General features: G+C 45.7%; 1 protein-coding gene across 1 annotated transcript in view; it reads right to left on the reverse strand.

Moving 5' to 3' along the window:
- Positions 1-20035, reverse strand: part of LOC141252069 (zona pellucida-like domain-containing protein 1) — a 420789-nt gene that overhangs the window by 236347 nt on the left and 164407 nt on the right. Inside the window, exon 5 of the mRNA XM_073670458.1 lies at positions 18180-18277. Coding sequence (XP_073526559.1) covers positions 18180-18277 — 98 coding nt within the window. The remainder of the gene's footprint in view (positions 1-18179; positions 18278-20035) is intronic.

A 20035-nucleotide genomic window follows, 5' to 3' on the forward strand; every position in this document is an offset into this window, starting at 1 on the left:
GGAGTTGATCGTAGCGGCTGGCAACGGTTAACTAGGGGGCACCGTCATGAGTGAAACAGATGATGTCCGAGACCTTGAGGGAGGGGATGCCCAAGACGCAGCAGCAGCCGGTTCCTCAGCTGGTTAAGGAGCCGCAGCATCTGGAACGATGGCCCCGTTAATGCCAATTGCCTTGCCGTTTGTACCGGGGGCCAAATGCTTACCGACGTATGAAGGTAAACCCGGTAACTTAGCAGCTTTCAAACGTAAAATGTGTGCAGTGCTGGACATGTATGCAATGACAGGAAAGCAGCGAGCCTCCGTTGTGCAGGGACAATTAATAGGTGCAGTGGAGCTAGAAGCTGAGACTTGGAGCGATGCTGATGGAGACTCTATAGAAAATGTGTTTGATAAGCTCAAAGCTGCTTTTGAAAAACACACACAGTCTGAACTAAGGATGCTATTCTACCAATGCAATCAGAGACCGCAAGATACGATCAGAGACTTTGCCCTACGTTTACAAGCGGCACTCCGGTCCATAAAACAGGTAGATCCAGCAAGTGTGCAAGACGAAGATAAATTGCTTGCAGAACAGTTTATGAATGGGTTGAGATCAGACTTTTACCGTCAGCAGGTACACATGTGGGTCCTAGATCATCCAGATGTGGATTTTAATACCTTAAAGGACCGTGCTATAACTGTACTACGAGACCCATTACCTGCAAAACCTGCAATCCCATCCTGGCAGGTTAAAACCTCTCACACGAACTTAGAGCCTACCCCTAAAGACTCTGTAAAAGCGGTAGGACAAGCTGTCGTACCCGAATCTGCTGATGACCTACGTAATCAGGTGTTACAACTAACCAAAAACATGGACTACGTGTTAAAACTCTTGCAAGCCAGACCGGAGGCACAACCACCAAGCAAAATCCAGTTAGCTGAATCCCCTGAGGATGTTCCGTGGATGAGAAGAAAGCTCATGTCGCCCGTGCAGGGGACCAATGCACCATTCCGACGCAGAGCCACCGACCACACGGATTCTTCAGGACAACCCGTTTGCCTTCATTGCAACAAACCGGGCCACTTTGCAAGAAGATGTCGTTTAAACCAGAGATTCCTGGGTCCCAGGGCCAACCCCCAGGAATAAAACGGCAGGGCCCATATGACTGGCGTAGTCGGTATGTGGGAGGCCGCCCGTACCTCAACATTATGCTAGAAGGAATCCCCACATCGGCCCAATTGGACACTGGGTCACAAGTCACCACCATCCCACATATCCTTTACAAGCAATTTTGGTCTGATGCTGATCTTAGCCCCCCAGGCTCTAGTCTTGTCATTTTAGCAGCTAATGGTCAACCACTGAATCAGGTGGGGTTTAGAGAGGTGACAATAAAGCTGGGGAGGGTGGAGTTGAGAGGCCAAGGGTTATGTGTGGTGGAAGATGACCCCAATAACAAATGTCCTTACATGGTGCTTAGTACTAATGTGATTGAAAACTGCCTTGAAGAAGTGATGTTTTTACTCCAACAGATTACAGAGACTGCTGGCATTGGGCGGAGGAGAGTCTTCAAAGAGAAATCCATGCCTTAATTCACAAGCGACAGGTAAATCTGTCTGGGGGGAGATTGGCAGTGCATGGGTAACAGACCCATTTCCCATTGTATTACCACCAAACAGTGAAATGATGATATGGGTATCAGAAGAAAGGAATACCAGGCAATTGTAGAACCAATATTTTCAGAGCATAGACCTTCACTGCTGACAGCTAGAGGGGTGGTGGATGTACTCAGGGGAAGAGTACCAATCCGTGTGTTGAATTGTGGTGAGGAAGAAGTGAAACTACCCCGGTATGCTACTGTAGCAAAGCTGTACACTGTCAGTAATAACAACATACAGACATTAGAGCCCTTGCCCCTATCAAGTCAGGCGGAGGACAAAAACCCCAAGGGACAGCTGGAGGAGTGGTGTCAGCAGTTGCACATAGGGACTGATGCCACTCCCGACCACCAGAAGCAAGGAGTTTACCGGGTAGTACAAGAGTTTAGCCAAGTATTCAGTAAGCATCCATTAGATTTTGGGAGGATAAAAGGGGTACACCATCACATACCCACAGGAGATCATCCCCCGATTAAAGTGAGACATAGACCCATCCCACCAAATCACTACCAGTGTGCTAAAGAGATGCTGCAGGACATGAAGGAGGCCGGGGTTATAAGAGATAGCTGTAGTCCCTGGGCGGCCCCCTTAGTCTTAGTCAGAAAAAAAGATGGCACTATGAGGATGTGTGTGGAGTACAGGGAGGTCAATAAGATCACTCACAAAGATGCTTACCCGTTACCCTGGATAGAAGAGTCTCTTGCTGCATTAAAGACTGTAAGTATTTCTCCACACTAGATCTCACTAGTGGGTATTGGCAGGTCTCCGTTGCAGAAGAAGACCGGGAGAAAACAGCATTCACAACACCAATGGGCCTATGCGAATTCAATAGCATGCCATTTGGGTTATGCAATGCACCGGGGGCGTTTCAGAGACTCATGGAGTGCTGTCTGGGACACCGGAATTTTGAGACGGTACTTTTATACCTGGATGACGTCATAGTGTATTCCAAAACCTATGAAGAACATCTGGAACACCTGGTGGAGGTATTTACAGCTCTAACAAAGTATGGAATGAACCTCAAGGCATCTAAATGTTACCTGCTGAAGCCAAAAGTCCAATACCTAGAGCATGTGGTCAGCGCGGGTGGCATAGCTCCAGATCCGGAAAAAGTGACAGCTATCCAGGACTGGCAGAGGCCGACCACCATCAGAGAGGTACATCAGTTCTTAGGTTTGGTTGGGTATTACAGAAGATTTATTAAGGGCTACATGAAGATGGCCGCGCCCCTACAAGATCTTCTAGTAGGCCAGGCTAAGAAGAGAAGGTCTTCAGAGCCGCCGTTGGAATGGGGAAAGAAACAAGAAGGCTCCTTCCAACAAATGAAACAAGCCCTGACCGGTGAGGAAATCTTGGCGTACCCAGATTATAACCTACCATTTGTCCTCTACACGGATGCAAGTAATGTAGGCCTGGGAGCAGTACTGTTCCAAATACAAGAAGGCAAGGAAAGAGTAATTGCCTATGCCAGTAGAAGACTTCGACCTACCGAGAGGAACTTGGAAAATTCCTTTAAGTTGGAGTTCCTGGCCTTGGTCTGGGCAGTCACGGAGAGGTTCAAGCATTACTTAGCAGCTTCAAAATTTACCATCTTTACGGACAATAATCCGCTAACACACTTGGATACTGCAAAGCATGGTGCAATGGAGCAGCGCTGGATGGCCCGTCTATCGAACTACGACTTTACCATCAAGTACCGAACAGGCCGTGGAAATGCAAATGCTGATGCCCTCTCCAGAAACCCTCAAGTACATTTGCAAGGGCTTGAAGATCTTGGAGGAAATAGAACTTCCAGCTTTCCATAAAAGTAGAAAATGGAAAATGACAGAAACCCATATCTACCAGAACCGTTGGGATGTTGCACTAAACCCGCTGCCTCATTATGGATGGAAAGAAACCCAAGACAGCGATCCAGCAGTGAGCCTAATGAAGAGGCTGGTAACCCAACCAGATTCCAAAATTGAGAAGAATGCTCCCCCAGAGGCCCAAAGACTGTGGAAAGAAAGAAGCAGGTTATTTATCTATAAAAACTAATTGTGCAGATGGTATATCAATCCAAGGACACATGAAATGGTATGGCAAGTTGTGGTTCCAAAGAGAGACATCCAAATGATATTGGAAACGTACCATAATGGAGCAGGACACTTTGGATGGAGAAAACTGGAAATACTGTTACGTAAGAGGTTTTATTGGATTGGCATGAGGTCTTCCATAGAAAAATGGTGTAAAAATTGTGGCCCATGCTCATTAAGAAGAGGAGATTGTAACAACCAGAAAGCACCACTTCAGCCTATCATAACCAAACAGCCCCTGGAACTAGTAGCCTTGGATCATGTCAAACTCACACCCAGTAGATCAGGCTATACCATGGTGGACCACTATTCCAGATTCCTAGTGATAGCTCCTGTGAAGGATTAGACAGCAGCAAGAACCTTTCAAGCTTATTTCTGCAGGCCACATGGATATCCAGAACAGGTATTGACAGATCAGGGTCCTGCCTTTGAAGCGGAAATATTTCAAGAGTTCTGTAGCTTGTATGGATGCAAGAAAATTCGTACCACGCCTTACCATCCCCAAACTAACGGAATGTGCGAAAAAATGAATCACGTGGTAATAGAATTGCTGAAGACTCTACTAGTGTTGAGCCACCCCCGTAGTGTTCGAGTTCGGTTCGGTTCGTCGAACACCCATGTGTTCGCCGAACTGTTCGTCGAACTGTTCGTCGAACACCTTCGAACACCGTTAAAACCAATGGCAGGCAAACAAAAACACATAGAAACACATAGAAAACACCTTCAAAGGTGTCCAAAAGCTGACAAACTGCTCAGAAGACACAACTAACACATGGAAAAGTGACAAGTACATATAGTCATGCGAAAAGAAAAGAGGTGGAGGAGTAAAAGGAGGGGGAGACACAGATATAGGCATGTCATGCCCTTCTAAAATCCAAAAAGTGAGAAGCCGAGACGGCCAGTCCGCTCCTGCCCGTGCCACCTCCGTGTCGCCGGGTTTGTGCCAGAGCCGCGGTGAACCCTGACGGCCAGCCCCCCTCTCCCAATACTGGTGCCTGTCCGCTGGTGGGTCGAGAGAGCCCCCCTGTGGTGGAGGCAGCTCTAAGCTTTTTAATTTAAATTGTCCCTCTAATTTGAATGAATACACTTTAAATCCATTTACAAGGATCTATTGGAGGGCAAGTCTCATGCCAGCAGCCGCGTAATTCCAGCTCCAGTAGCGTCCACTAAAGCTGCTGCAGTTAAAAAGCTTTTATAAGGATCGAGCTCGGCTGTCCACCGCAAGGCATCCTAGTGCCAGTCCCAGCCCCTATGCCTTGGGGTGCCTCCTGATGCTCTTCACTAAGTATCCCGTGGTCCCGAAGCATTTCCTTTGAAAAAATTAAGTGTCCAAACTACAGGTGGTGTAGCTTGCTTAACAGCCGGGATAATCCGCTGACTAGCAGACACTGCTACTAGGCACAAAGTATTTCCTGGGCTAGATGCAGTTAAAAATTTGTAAGTAGATACTCTCGTTGGATGCTGAGAAAGCATTCCATAGAGTCTCCTGGCACGCCATATATGATTCTCTTAAAAAGCTTGGGGTAGGGGTCTAGGGGACCCTTTTATAGCCAAAATCACGGCCCTGTATCACAATACGTCACCTAGGCTGAAGATAAATGGAACTGTAGCACCGAGGGCTCGGTTGCTACAGACGTATTGCACCTCACCCAGAGGTGTGATATCTCACTCTCAGATAAGGATGGAGTGTGGATCAGGACCCGACACCTGCATGCATTACACCACATTGCCGTGGGGCAGGGCGACCAATATGCCCCTGAGATGGGCACGACAGTCCCTGTCCCTGGCTGGAGTGGGGGGAGGGAACACTGAGGAAGGGGAACCCTGCAGTGCAGGAGCTGGGAGGAAGCAGTTCCTGGGTGCATTGAGAAGGGAGTATAAAAGGTAGGCACCATCTTAGTTCAGTGCAGAGAAGTCTGAGCAGAAGTGGCAGGGAGCAGGGGCTCTGCATGAGCTCTGCTCCGGAGGCGGGCCTAGTAACAGAGGCCCAGGCCTGCAAGAGGGAGAAGGAAGGAAGAGGAGCGGAGAAGGCTCCAGGAACGAGGAATGAAGGGATCCCAGGGGTGCGGACGGGCGAGTCGCCACCGCACGCCCGAATCCACCTGCGTGGAGGGGTCAGGCCAAAGGGGGAGACCGGTCCCCGAACTAGTGGAGGCAGGAAACGACCCTCAGCTAGAAACCGGAGGCTCTGACATTTTATGTGGCGCAGCCCCTTGCTCCACCCGCTAGGAAGGCACCACATAGGGTCAGGGAAACTGGCGCCAAGTTTACCAAGAGGAGGCCCGAGGCAGCCGGACAGAAGTGTTGGTAAGAAAGGCCAGACAAAGGACACACAAAGGGGGTCCTGTGAAGCGCTCCAAAGTTATCTGGGAGTTGTCTGAGCCCCTCACCTGGTGAGCACAGTACGACGTGGGCAGCCGTTACCTGCAGACGTGGTCTGGATAATAAGAACTGTGAGTAAAGGCCCTGAACTGCATCACTGACTCCGTGTCGTTACTGCTGCTGCCCTGCACCATCACCCCCATCCTCCGCATACACTGCCCTGAGGCTATACTCCTCCCGTGGGGAGTTATGCTACGCTCTGCTGCACCCACAACACCAGCCTTAGCGGTCTGCCCTGTAGCGGCGGTTCACTCTGACCGCAATCCACGGGTGGCGTAGTCGGACATTTAAACATCAAAACCACATAAATAGTTCCGCCACTGGTTTGACCGCCCTGAGCCACGGAACCGGATCGCCGCCACGAAGACTACAACCACCAGCATCCACCAAAAAGGGTCCGGCTCCGGGTGTCCCAAGGCCCAGGGGGTGTGTCAGAACATTTTCATCACCTTTCACAATCACCAATGGGACAAGGCAGGGATGTCCTCTGTCCCCTCTCTTATACATCCTAGTGACGGAGCACCTGCTCTCATCAATTCGCCATAACCCCAATATTAGGTGGATTGAGGTGGGAGGCACCGAGTACAAGTGCTCTCTATTTGCTGATGATGTCCTAGTATATATCACTCAATCACATATATCCATCCCTGCTGTTATGGCTGAAATAGATCACTTTGTTACATGGTAAAATTTTAAAATCAATGCAGCGAAGTCTGAGGCCCTCGATGTCTCCCTCCCTAAATCCATATAGGATTCCATCCAGTCCAACTTTCCCTTTGCCTGGCCCTCACAGGGTATCAAATACTTAGGAATTCCTATTCATAGAGACCTCTCCCATCTATGTTATCTTAATTTTGGGCCCTTTATTGAACAATTCCATACAGACCACGGTTGGCAAGTTAGAACTGTAAGATTCACTACGTGAACCACTGGTGTTTTGTGGAAAAGCACATGTACACCGCGTTCCAAATTATTATGCAAAAAGTGTTTAGGAGTGATAAGGGAAGAATTTGTTTGTTTGTCAGTTAAACTCATTGATGGTGATGTGTGTCAGGGCTCTTTATATCACTGTAAGCAATTGCAGACACCTGTGCTAATTAGTTTGGCAGGTGTGTCCAATGAAAGGCAAGACTACTTAAGAAGGCTCTCTCACATTATTAAGCAGCCTACATTTTCTGCCAAAATGGGAAAGAAAAAGGATGTGTCGGCTGCTGAGAAGCAACAAATTGTGGAGTGTTTAGGTCAAGGCATGACTACAATCAACATTGTGCGATGATCAGGATGAAGTGTCTTGGCAATCAAGAAGTATGTAGCTGATTCACAGTACACACGTGTGCGTGCTGATAAGGGCAAATTGAGGACTCTTTCCTACAGGCAATTACGTCAGGTTGAAAGAGCAGCGGCAAAAAAGCCTTGTCATAGCAGCAGACAAGTTTTTGAAGCTGCTTGTGCCTCCAACGTCCCCCGAACAACAAGATGCAGGGTCCTTCAGAGGTTTGCAGCTGTGCATACGCCATCCTGTCGACCTCCTCTATCCACTTCACACAAGCAGAAACGGCTCCAGTGGGCCAAACATTACATGAAGACTGATTTCAAAACTGTTTTGTTCACGGATGAGTGCCGTGCAGCGCTCGATGGTCCAGATGAATGGAGTGGAGGATGGCTGGTTGATGGACACTCCACGCAAACATGGCTACAGCGCCAACAAGGAGGAGGTGGAGTAATGTTTTGGGCTGGAATCATGGGGAGAGAGATTGTCGGCCCCTTTAGGATCCCTGAAGGCGCTAAAGATGAACTCCATAATGTATGTGGATTTTCTCAAACAGCACTTCCTGCCATGGTTCAAGAAGAAGAACCGTGTATTTCACAGCAAGATCATTTTTCTGCATGATAATGCACCATCTCATGCTGCACATAAAACATCTGCATCTCTGGCTGATATGGGCATAAAAGGGGACAAACTTATGGTGTGACCCCCATGCTCCCCTGACCTCTACCCCATTCAGAACCTTTGGAGCATCATTAAAAGGAGTGTCTATGATGGCGGGAGGCAGTTCACATCTAAGCAACAGCTCTGGGAGGGTATTCTGTCCTCATGCAAAACAATTGAAGCAGAAACCATCCAAAACCTGACAAATTCAATGGACGAGAGAGTTCAGAAGCTCCTTTCGAACAAGGGGTCCTATGTGAAAATGTAACATCACCTAGAATAAAGTTTTGAGTTGAAAACTGTTTGATTTCAGTTTCTAACAACCTGCTAATGCTTATAATTTCAAAAATGACCATTTTTTTGGTCTTTATTAAAATGAAAAGGTTGATCGAAAAGTTTGGGGGATCTAAGAGTGTGGCAACCCAGTAGTCATGATTACTTCGAATTCTGACAATATGAGGGTCATGCTGCAGGTAGTGCAGCAAGAAGGCACTTATGTGTCTTGCGCATCTCGGAGCCCCAAAATTATTTTCCGGGCTAGATGCAGCTAAAAATTATTTTTAATTTTAAATCTGGTGAAGCTTATTATAGATGGCCTAATAGGATCAGTGCTGCACACTGCTACAAAGCCCAAATTATTTTCCAGTCAAGATACAGATAAACATGATTAGTAATTTGAAAGCTTAAAACGGTTGGTAGGGTGATTTTAACCAATCATCAAGCTTTTACTCTCCCCAGGATGACACAGGGGTAGAAAAGTCGTTTCGGATCCATGATTTGTTCATCTTTATGAACGTGAGTCTGTCTACATTATCAGTGGAGAGCCGCGTGCGCTTATCTGTCAGCACACCACCAGCAGCGCTGAACACACGTTCAGACAGAACGCTGGCTGCGGGGCATGACAAGATCTCCAAGGCGTAAGTGGCTAGCTCCGGCCATTTATCCAGATTGGAAGCCCAAAAAGAGCAAGGGTCCAGTGACACAGTCGTGGCTTCAATGTTTACTTGGAGATACTCCTGTACCATCGTCTCTAGGCGTTGACTATGTGTCAGACTTCTTGTCTCCTGTGGCCTTGCAAAGGATGGGCTAAAAAAGTGGTGAAATGATTCCGCAAAATTGATGTTACCAGCAGATACTGTGGTTCTGTTACGGTTTGAGTGCTGAACACTTGACGGTCCCACGGTTGGCAAGTTGGAACTGTGAGATTCACTACGTGCACCACTGGTATTTTGTGGAAAAGCACATGTAAGATTCTGCAACAGTCTCTGCTGATACTCCTGCATGCGTGCATCCCTTTCTATGGCAGGAATAATTTCTGCAAATTTACTTTTGTACCGGGGATCTAACAGTGTGGCAACCCAGTAGTCAGGATTATTTCTAATTCTCACAATTCGAGGGTCATGTTGCAGGTAGTGCAGCAAGAAGGCACTCATGTGTGTTGCGCATCCAGGAGCACCAAGTCCCTGTTGTGTTGGTGGCGAGGTAACAATCATGCTTCCTTCCTCTGTCCTCTCCCCCCAACCTCGCACAACAGAAATGTGATCAAGGTCTCCCTCATCTGATGAGTCTTCCATCAGTTCGTCCTCCACTTCTTCCTGGGCTCCTGCACCTTCCTCACTAGTTTGGCTGCTACCATGCGCCCTGGTAAAATCATCTCCCCCACCCTCACATGCCTGCCGCCCTGGTGCTGCCGACCGTCTGGACCTTGCAGATGTTAGCCCTTCCGCATACAACTCCTCCTCCTCTACTTCCTCCACCTCCTCTTGTGCCACCACCTGACTCCGAATTCTGTTTAACATGTGCTCCAGCATGTAAATCACCGGAATAGTCATGCTGATAATGGCATCGTCAGCACTAAACATCTTCGTCGCCATTTCAAAACTGTGCAGAAGGGTGCATAGGTCCCTGATCTGAGACCACTCCTCCAGCGTGATTTGCCCCACCTCTGAATCTCGTTGGCCCAGGCTATACGTCAGAACGTATTGCACCAGGGCTTGTCGGTGCTGCCACAGTCGCTGCAACATGTGCAGTGTTGAATTCCACCGGGTAGGCACATCGCATTTTAGCCGGTGAAGTGGCAGGCCCAACGACTTCTGTAGAGATGTAAGTCGCTGAGCTGCGGGATGCGAACGGCGGAAGTGAGCACACAGCGACCGTGCCCTCTGCAGAAGGCCATCTAGTCTGGGATAGTGGGCTAAAAATTGCTGGACAACCAGGTTCAACACGTGAGCCATACAAGGCACGTGTGTGACATTGCCCCGGCGAAGGGCCGCACCCAGGTTTGCAGCATTGTCGCACACGGCCTTCCCTGGTTTCAGGTCCAGTGGAGACAATCATTCATGAAATTGGTTCTCCAGAGCTGACCACAACTCCTCAGCTGTGTGACTCACATTTCCCAGACATTTCAATGTAAAAACCGCCTGATGACGTTGAGCCCTACTGCCAGCATAGTAAGCAGGTGTGCAGGATCCCTTCTGCGCAGTTAGAAAGCTTGTGGCATGACCAGACAGGCTTTGGGTGCAGGTGGAAGACCGAGAGGAGGTTGAGGAGGCAGAAGCAGTGGAGGAAAAATGACATAAAGAGGATTGACGCACAACTCGTGGGGACGGCAAGACTTGGACAGCAGCCACTTGTCCTGCTGTCACCATAGTTACCCAGTGCCCAGTCAGCGACATGTAACGCCCCTGTCCATGCCTACTCGTCCAAGTGTCTGTGGTGAAATGCACCCTGTCACACACAGAGTTTCTCAAAGAAGCGGTGATGTTGTGTGCGACATGCTGGTGGAGCGCAGGCACACCTTTCTTTGAGAAGTAGTGCCGACTGGGCATCTGGTACTGGGGCACTGCGACGGACATAAGGTCTCGAAAATCCTCTGTGTCCACCAGGCGGAAAGGCAGCATTTCTGTAGCCAAGAGCTTGCAGATGGTGAAATTCAACCTCTTAGCTTTCTCATGGCTAGGAGGAAATGGTCTTTTACTTGTCCACATCTGAGGGACCGAGGGCTGGCTATTGTGCTTAGACGGGGTTGATAAGGGTGTCCCCGGCAAACTGCCGGTCTGTGAGGAAGATGCAGGCGGACATGTTAGGTTGCCTTGATCCAAAGGTGGTGCTATCGATGTCGGACAGCGCTCAAGACCAGCTGGTGTTACCACCTCCAAAGAAAATGATGACCTGCCAATCACGCTGGCTGTTGCGGGTAAAGAGGTGGCAGGTCTGCGCCCCAAAACAGGTGTGACTGCTGTCCCCCCAGTCACAGAGGATGAAGAGGCCGCGGATGCACAAGATATGGCAGACGGTGGTTGGCCCGGCCGGCTAGACCGCATTGTAGCACACTGAGCTTCCCACTGCAACTTATGCTTCATGTCCATGTGCCGGTTCATGCATGAAGTACTCAAACTATGTATTTTTTGGCCTCTACTTAGCTTTTGCTGACAAATGTTACAGATAACACGAGTTGGGTCATCTTTATCGATCTGAAAAAATGCCCAGGCTATGCAAGGCTTAGCACCCATGCGACCTGAAGAGCCACCACGACTTGTGGTGAGAGGCAGAGTTGTGTTTGAGGATGCAGTTGTTGACGTGCTTCCAGTACTACGTCTCTGTCCAGGAAGGCACAACCTGACCTCGTCGTCACTAGCATCTTCCTCCACCTCCTCTGCTGACCTCATCTCTTGGCTGACTGTGGGTTGACAGTAAGTGGGATCTCCGACCTCATCATCATCACCCTGTGCGTTATCACACCCGTCGTCCTCAGAGCCAACCTGTTCCTGCCCTGACAAAAAACTAAAGTTGTCGCTCCAATCAGGTATTTGAGTCTTATCATCGTCTTCCTCATTGTCTCCACCAACAGGAGTTACAGTTTGGGAATGAGGGTCTACATTATGGTCAGAACCTTCTGCGTCTGGTCCTGGATCCGACTCATAAAGATTCTGGGCATCAGTGCAGATCATTTCCTCGTCTGGATTCACAGAAGCGCTGGAGTCGACCTCTGATTCCCAGGCTATAGTATGAGTAAACAGCTCTGCAGACTCAACCATCTGTTCTACCTCATACTCAGACGGGCAGCTGGAGATTTGGGAGCTGTGAGGAAGCAAGTGCGATTTGGGTGACACCTTTGAGGACTGGAGTATTTGTGATGTTGAAGTTGATGTGGAGGAGAGCCCACTTAAAGGAGCACTTGATATCCGTTGAAGCACCTGCTGTTTTTGTGCCTCATCTGGAATTTGTAGCGATTGGCGTGGCCGTAAGAAAGGGATCTTATCACATTGTCCGCTAAAAGAAGTAGACATTTTAGTTTGGCTGGAAGATGGTCTTTCTTCTGCACCTACCCCACGGACACAACCTTTTTTCCCCTTCCCAACACGCCTATTCCCCTTTCCACCAGCAGCAGGCCTTTTTCCACTCATTTTGGTGGTTAACTAATTCACAACTCTGGAGTTGTTTGCACAAAAAAACAATGGATGGTAACCGAGCAGAGCTGAGTGGCCAAACTGTGGTATTAGGCCAAAACTATTGGCTGGGTTAGATGCAGAAAAAAATTATTTTTAATTTGCAACCTGATGGAGGTCAGTATAGATGGACTAATAGACCAAGTCCCACACACCGCTAGAAGCCCAAATATTTTTTCAGAGCTAGATGCAGAAAATTTTTTTATTCAATTTGCAACCTGATGGAGGTCAGTATAGATGGACTAATAGACCAAGTCCCACACACTGCTAGAAGCCCAAATATTTTTTCAGAGCTAGATGCAGAAAAAAATTATTTTTAATTTGCAACCTGATGGAGGTCAGTATAGATGGACTAATAGACCAAGTCCCACACACTGCTAGAAGCCCAAATATTTTTTCAGAGCTAGATGCAGAAAAAAATTATTTTTAATTTGCAACCTGATGGAGGTCAGTATAGATGGACTAATAGACCAAGTCCCACACACCGCTAGAAGCCCAAATATTTTTTCAGAGCTAGATGCAGAAATTTTTTTTATTCAATTTGCAACCTGATGGAGGTCAGTATAGATGGACTAATAGACCAAGTCCCACACACTGCTAGAAGCCCAAATATTTTTTCAGAGCTAGATGCAGAAAAAAATTATTTTTAATTTGCAACCTGATGGAGGTCAGTATAGATGGACTAATAGACCAAGTCCCACACACTGCTAGAAGCCCAAATATTTTTTCAGAGCTAGATGCAGAAAAAAATTATTTTTAATTTGCAACCTGATGGAGGTCAGTATAGATGGACTAATAGAACAAGTCCCACACGCTGCTAGAAGCCCAAATATTTTTTCAGAGATAAATGAAGAAAAAAATTATTTTTAATTTGCAACCTGATGGAGGTCAGTATAGATGGACTAATAGACCAAGTCCCACACACTGCTAGAAGCCCAAATATTTTTTCAGAGCTAGATGCAGAAAAAAATTATTTTTAATTTGCAACCTGATGGAGGTCAGTATAGATGGACTAATAGACCAAGTCCCACACACCGCTAGAAGCCCAAATATTTTTTCAGAGCTAGATGCAGAAAAAAATTATATTCAATTTGCAACCTGCTGGAGGTCAGTATAGAAGGACTAATAGAACAAGTCCCACACACTGCTAGAAGCCCAAATATTTTTTCAGAGCTAAATGAAGAAAAAAATTATTTTTAATTTGCAACCTGATGGAGGTCAGTATAGATGGACTAATAGACCAAGTCCCACACACTGCTAGAAGCCCAAATATTTTTTCAGAGCTAGATGCAGAAAAAAATTATATTCAGTTTGCAACCTGATGGAGGTCAGTATAGATGGACTAATAGAATGATGCTATGCCCAAAAGATTTTACTTCACTAGGTGCAGTAAAAAAATTGGTATTCTATACACAGGTGGTATATCTTGCAACACAGATAGGCTACTCCACTGACTAACACACTCTGCAATAGGCCAAAAAGGATTAGCTTTGCTAGATTCAGCCAAATGCTGTGAAAAAAACTTGCACAGCACTGGCACAGACCTGCCTGGCAAAAACTGATAGGAACTGATGTAACCTAGTCCTGAAAAGGACTCCAATTACAATTAGTCTTTACTCCCACAATCTATCTATTTAAGAGCACAGACCTGCCTGATAAAAGTCGTAGGAAATGCTGTAACCTAGTCCTTAAAAGGACTGCAATCACAACTATTCCCTACTCCCAAGCTATCTGTATATTTGTGCGAAAATTGGCTTGAAATTAACAAGGTATAGCGCACACAGCAACAGCGGTGCCGTCTAACACGCAGCTGCAGCAGTGAGAAAATGGTGGCGACAGGGAAAATGGCTTGGTCTTATAGGGCAAGGACATGTGACATACACTGCCAATCACACATGCCCTTGCTTGTGTGAAGAAAAGCACTTCGCTCCGTGTGTGCGCTGCTGATAGGCTGACAGATTGCACCTCCCCACTGCAAATGCGGGAAAGAGAAAAAAAAATGGAGATCTTCATTGTTCCTGCAGAGATCCATCCCCTGCCCCTCCCCCCGCCCCGCTGTACACTCAAACTGCGTATTAACATTAATTTTCATCATTACTGAGAAAAAATCCAGTTATGATTTTGGTGCACGAACAGTTATCGAACATAACCTCGAACAGCCGAATTTTTCTCAAATTGTTCGTGTTCGCCGACCGGCTCGAACACCGCCCAAAACAGCTCGAATTTGAGATTGGCGAACAGTTCGAGTAGAACAACGCTCATCTCTAGACTCTACCCTTGGAAGACAGAAAAAGATGGCGAGAGAAATTACCAGATCTTATTGACATCTATAACAATATCCCAGTAAGCTCAACTAATTGTACCCCGGCATACTTGATGAGAGCGAGACCAGGAAAATTGCCAGTGGACTTTGAAATGGGCATTGTAGTTCCTGAGGAAGACCACTCAAGTGCAGATTGGGATACTAGAAGAACAGAACAATACAAGAAAATACAAGAGTGTGTTGAGAAAAGTCTAGCAAAATCCAGAGAAAGACAAGAAACCAATTTCAATAAAAATGCACAAGGAATCCCGTTAACCCCCGGAGAATTGGTTTTGAAAAGGAAAAGGAGACTTCATAAGCTAGATAATCAATGGGAAGAAGAACCATACACTGTATTACCATCCAATTTTGACAACCAGAAAACCTGTCTAATCAGCAAGGATAACGGAAAAATAACAGAAACAGTGTCCCGAGACCACTTAAAGAAGTGTCCTCAACTCTTACAACAAAAAGAATATATCCCTTGTCCCATACCAGAAGAAGAGACGCCAAGGACAATTAAGACAATCTTAGGAGAGTTACCCGCAGATTGGCCCCAAATAGAAGGAGCATATTTAATTCCCATGTTGACATTCCCACAACCAGTAGAAGGATCAAGAGCAGAAGAACCACCTGCTGCAGCCGAGCTAGGGAATCCTGCAATCGGTGTACCTGCCATTCCCACTAGGGGAATGGGAAGACACTCCAGCATACCTGTGCTACGTAGACCAACACATGAGTCTAAGTAGTGTTCGCTCCACACCAGGCTTACGCACCAGTGGGATACCAGTTTTACGGAGGTCATCACGTATTCATTTTGGATACCCACCACTCAGATACAGGGAGTAAACCATAACAAAAGGGAAATGTAAATAGGTTCAAAAATGTAAATATGTAGTTAAAGTTAGTATATAGAAGGGTGACGAATAGACCAAAACAGGTTATACCAGGTACACAATGTAAAAAAAGGAGTGAGTAGAGTTGGAGTAAAAGCTGTCTAGGGAGAGCAAAATCTTGGCCAATAGGTGACCCCAGGGCCAAAGAGCCTACAGTGCTTATGACCGGGAGAGGCCCCTGCAGTACCTAGGACCGTTGCGCCGAGGCACACGTAGTAAATGTTTTGTTGTGTATTGTGAATTATTAAGTCTATTTGAATCTTTAAGCCTAAAGAGACTTTACCTGTTTGGACGTCTGAAACTTTTTGAAAATTTTTAAGTATGGACCGAAGCCACAGGACTGGTGGTAGCAAAAACACTTTCCCTTTAACAGCCTGCAGCAGATCGACTAGCATTGTATAAACTGGTTATCCGTTTTTCCCATTTTAACTGGTTATTGTAAATTTTATTTTTGAGACTCTGTTCAAATTACAAATATAGATGTTAATGTTATGCTATCTTTGTTAAAAAAAAAAAAATGTTTCAGTCCCGGAGGACTGAAGTTAACTAGGGGGGAATGTGGCACCACTGCGGGGGATTACTCCAGGATCCATAGGTGCAGGGAGAGATATACACTTGGGCACACACAACACCTTCCACCCCAGGTCTAAGGGGAGGAGTCAGTTTCAAGGGAGACAGCAAAGCGGCAGTTAGTCTGGTGACGGGTGAAGGAGGATGGAGACACAGAGAGCTGTTGGCTGGGGACCAGTTAAGCCCTAAACTAGGAAACAGGTCTGTGTTGTGAAGCACCCTAGAGAGAGGGACGGAGGCTAGAAGGAGAAAGAAAGAGATAAAACTATTATCCCTTTAGCTCACCCAGACACCGGAGTCCGAGATTGCTATTAATTCAGGAAGAGCATAGAAAACCCGGACAGATCAGGAGGATCTATTCCCCCTGAAGAAGAAGGGGAAAGAGCCGCCAAACTTGACCAAGTATAGAACCAGGGGCCCAGAAAGAGAATTGGTAGCCCCAAGGAAAGGTCCTCATTGTCAGTTGTGGAGAAGGACCCCAAAGAAAGTAAAAGGTGGCAGGTTCAGCTTAAGGCAGGACTGATTGCACACATTGTTAGAGGAGGCCTCACAAATCTCCGGAGTGAATTTCTCTACCTGCACCGAAAACCTGGTTACCCTCCTGAACTGTACCTGTTACCGGACATCAGTAAAAGAAAGGTACTGAAACAAAGACTTAATGTGTGTGTGCCTACTTTGACATTACTGCCTATAGCGTTCGTACAAGCCGTATGCTGATCACCTCAGCAACCATACACAGTGCTGGTAACCGATTTTACCAGTTACTACAGGAGGCGTCAGGACACAATACTCCCATCATCCTCACCCCCATCCTTTTACTGATGGTCCAGAGCACGGAACCGGGAACCCACCAACCGTGATCCCCACAGGAGTAGCTCATCCATCCCGGTATCCGAGTACCCCTACCCTGTCGACCGAATCATTTGTATGAACAGCAGCCTGTTTAGACATAAATCCAGCATTCCTAGGAACACTTGTTTCACAATAATTATGCAGTGTAAATGGACCTCTAATTTACTTGTAATACATGAAGAAGGCTCATAAGAGCTGAAACGCGTTGTATGCTATGTTAATAAAATTTGGTTATTTAATATATCACAGCATCCTATCTACTGTGTTCCGGGAGCGCATACCAACTGGAGAATAATTACATATGTGGTGTCCTATTGAAACACCTCGAGTGCTTTCACAAGTGCCCAGAATTGTGCTGCAAACCATTAACAGGAGGAACCTACAACTAACCCACCCAGTGGAATTATTGACAAGTTTATTATGACATCAAAAAGTTGAGTGCCACCAGCACTTACTTAATATATATTTGAATCTTGATAATGCATTTAAATTCTGCGCTCTCTCCCCTCTCTCCACTTTTCTTATTTTATATTTTCTTCTAACTTTTATACTTTTTTGGTGGAAATCTAGACACTTTTCTATGTCTGCTGTTGCAGGAATAACTCCATTATCTGTATTAATTAAAGAGATATGATTTATACCGTCCTGGACAACCAGACACAGCTATGACATCCTCATCACCAAGTTGGCATTAGCAAAATGGAAAAATGTAGCCCTGTCAACTAATCCCCAGCAGTAAAATAAAGTTGCCCTTGTGTTTTGTGAACTCTGTCAAACCTCATTGATATTTTATGTATTTTTATGGAAAAAGGGCAATAAATGTGTTATATACAAGAGATGTTTGCTATTTTTCCATACATTTAGATGTTTACAAACATAGCGGCAATATGGTGATAAGATTAGAGTGCGATAAAATGTGCATGCTCAGGTATCTGTGGACGTAAAATGAATCTAAGGCTTATCCTAGCTTTATGTACAAGAACTAAAATCTAAGCACATTCCTCATCTACTCAGGATGTTTGGTGAATCACTCATCTCCAAGGACAAAAGACAAAAAGCATGCAAGAACAATAAAAATCTGCATCAAAATACCGTCCGTCAAGGTTCGTTGCTCTCACTGCCGCATATATTTTTGTTTTCAATGGCAATCCAGTGCTTGGAATTAGCAGTTGCTGGCTGTAGGTTGAATCCTGTAATCATAAACAGTATTAATATGAAATTACCTTCAGAACAACGACTAAGTGGGCTCTGTTAAGTAATGCATGGTATAAATGACGAGCAATGTTTCTGAATAATGAAGGATGGTAAAAGAGAATAAAGTGAATGTGTGTGCTCACATGTAGCTCTTTTGCTTTGCTTGGTGTCAGCTTATTATTTGTGAAACAAATACCAATATCATACAGGTTGGTTTGTATTCTCTTTCTTATCTTACCTGTTTTTAGTGAATGTTATACTAGTTAATATAATTCACATAGAAACCCTCCCAAGGACTGTGCCTTTCTGAGTGACAGACTTCCTATTTTATCAAATCTGTTGAACATTTGAGATGATGATACTTAAAGAAGTTGTCCTAAAGACAGCTTTTGTCACCTATTCATGGATGTAAATGTATTATTGCTGGAGACCCCACCCTATAACAGGGTTTCGAAAGTCTCCTATGTGAAAGTAGGAATAGTGAGCATGTTTAAGCACTACTCCTATAGACAGTGATTAAATCAGTGGTCGCCTATGAACTTTTCCACACTTATCAAGCAGATGACTTCGGAACTCCATTTTGTGTGATTCTAAAGGTCCCAGTGGTGGACCCCCACCGGTCATATATTTATCATGTAACTTGTGGATAGGTGCCCAGGTACTAAGTGTTGCAGAGCTCCGTCTTGAATGGAGCAGTGGTGTGCATGCTCAACCTCGACCCTACTTATTGCCTATTGGACTGTGCTAAATTGCCAGAATTCTCAAGCAATTCCATTGACAAAGAATGCAGCAGAGGTTAAGCAATGCAATGCAGTGCACCTCCTCTCTATTCAAAACAGGACTTTTCAGAGCCCAGTTCTTGGGCTCCAGGGCCCAGTCAGGTAGTAGTCAGACCCCCTAACATATAGGTATATAGGGGATAATTTTCAATTCTTATATCTCTAGAATTTCACCTTTTATTCAAGTTTTGATTCTGCAAAAACTCTCACTGTTGCTCTTATTCAGTCATGTCTGGATTATTGCAAATCTCCCTTCTTATAAACTCTCCCATCTCCAATCCACCCTGAGTGAGCAGTCAGGATCATATTCCTGTCCAACCGCTACACTGGTGCCTCATCCACCCTGTGCCAGTCATTGCACTAGTTGTCCATCTGCTACAGGGTACATAATAAACTTATCTCTCTCACCCACAAAGTTTTCAGCAGTTCTGTACCGCCCTATATCTCCTCCCTCATCTTTGTCTGCCACTGTACCCATGCTCTCCATTCTACTCATGACTTAAGACTAACATCCCCAATAATCCTAAACACTCACTGCAATCTCATAAACTTCTTTCATGCTGTGCCAGATCTTTGGAATGCACAACCCTGGAAAATTAATTTAATTCCTAGTATTGACAGTTTTAACCATGCCCTAATTAGGCATTTCTTCAAATTGGCCTATCACCTCACTAATCTAACTATTCCCTTTTTGACTTTCCTAAATTTTCAGAATCTGGTCCCTTGTATAATTTGCTTAAACAGTCTCCATGCACTTAATAGACCTCTATCTGTTCTTGTTCACATACAGGCTGGTGACCAGTTCATGGAGCATTATTTGAATATCTTACAAAATCTACAGACATGACTGCAAACTATTTAAAATAATAGCTTTATTAAACAAAATAATGACTGTCATTTTCTTCATCTTCCACACTGGCCCTTTGTCTTGCTGCTAACATTTGTAGGTTATATAATTATTTGAATATCATTTTT

This window comes from Phyllobates terribilis, unplaced genomic scaffold (assembly GCF_046119375.1).
Source record: "Phyllobates terribilis strain yellow unplaced genomic scaffold, ASM4611937v1 Scaffold_2__4_contigs__length_985480577, whole genome shotgun sequence".
NCBI lineage: Eukaryota > Metazoa > Chordata > Amphibia > Anura > Dendrobatidae > Phyllobates > Phyllobates terribilis.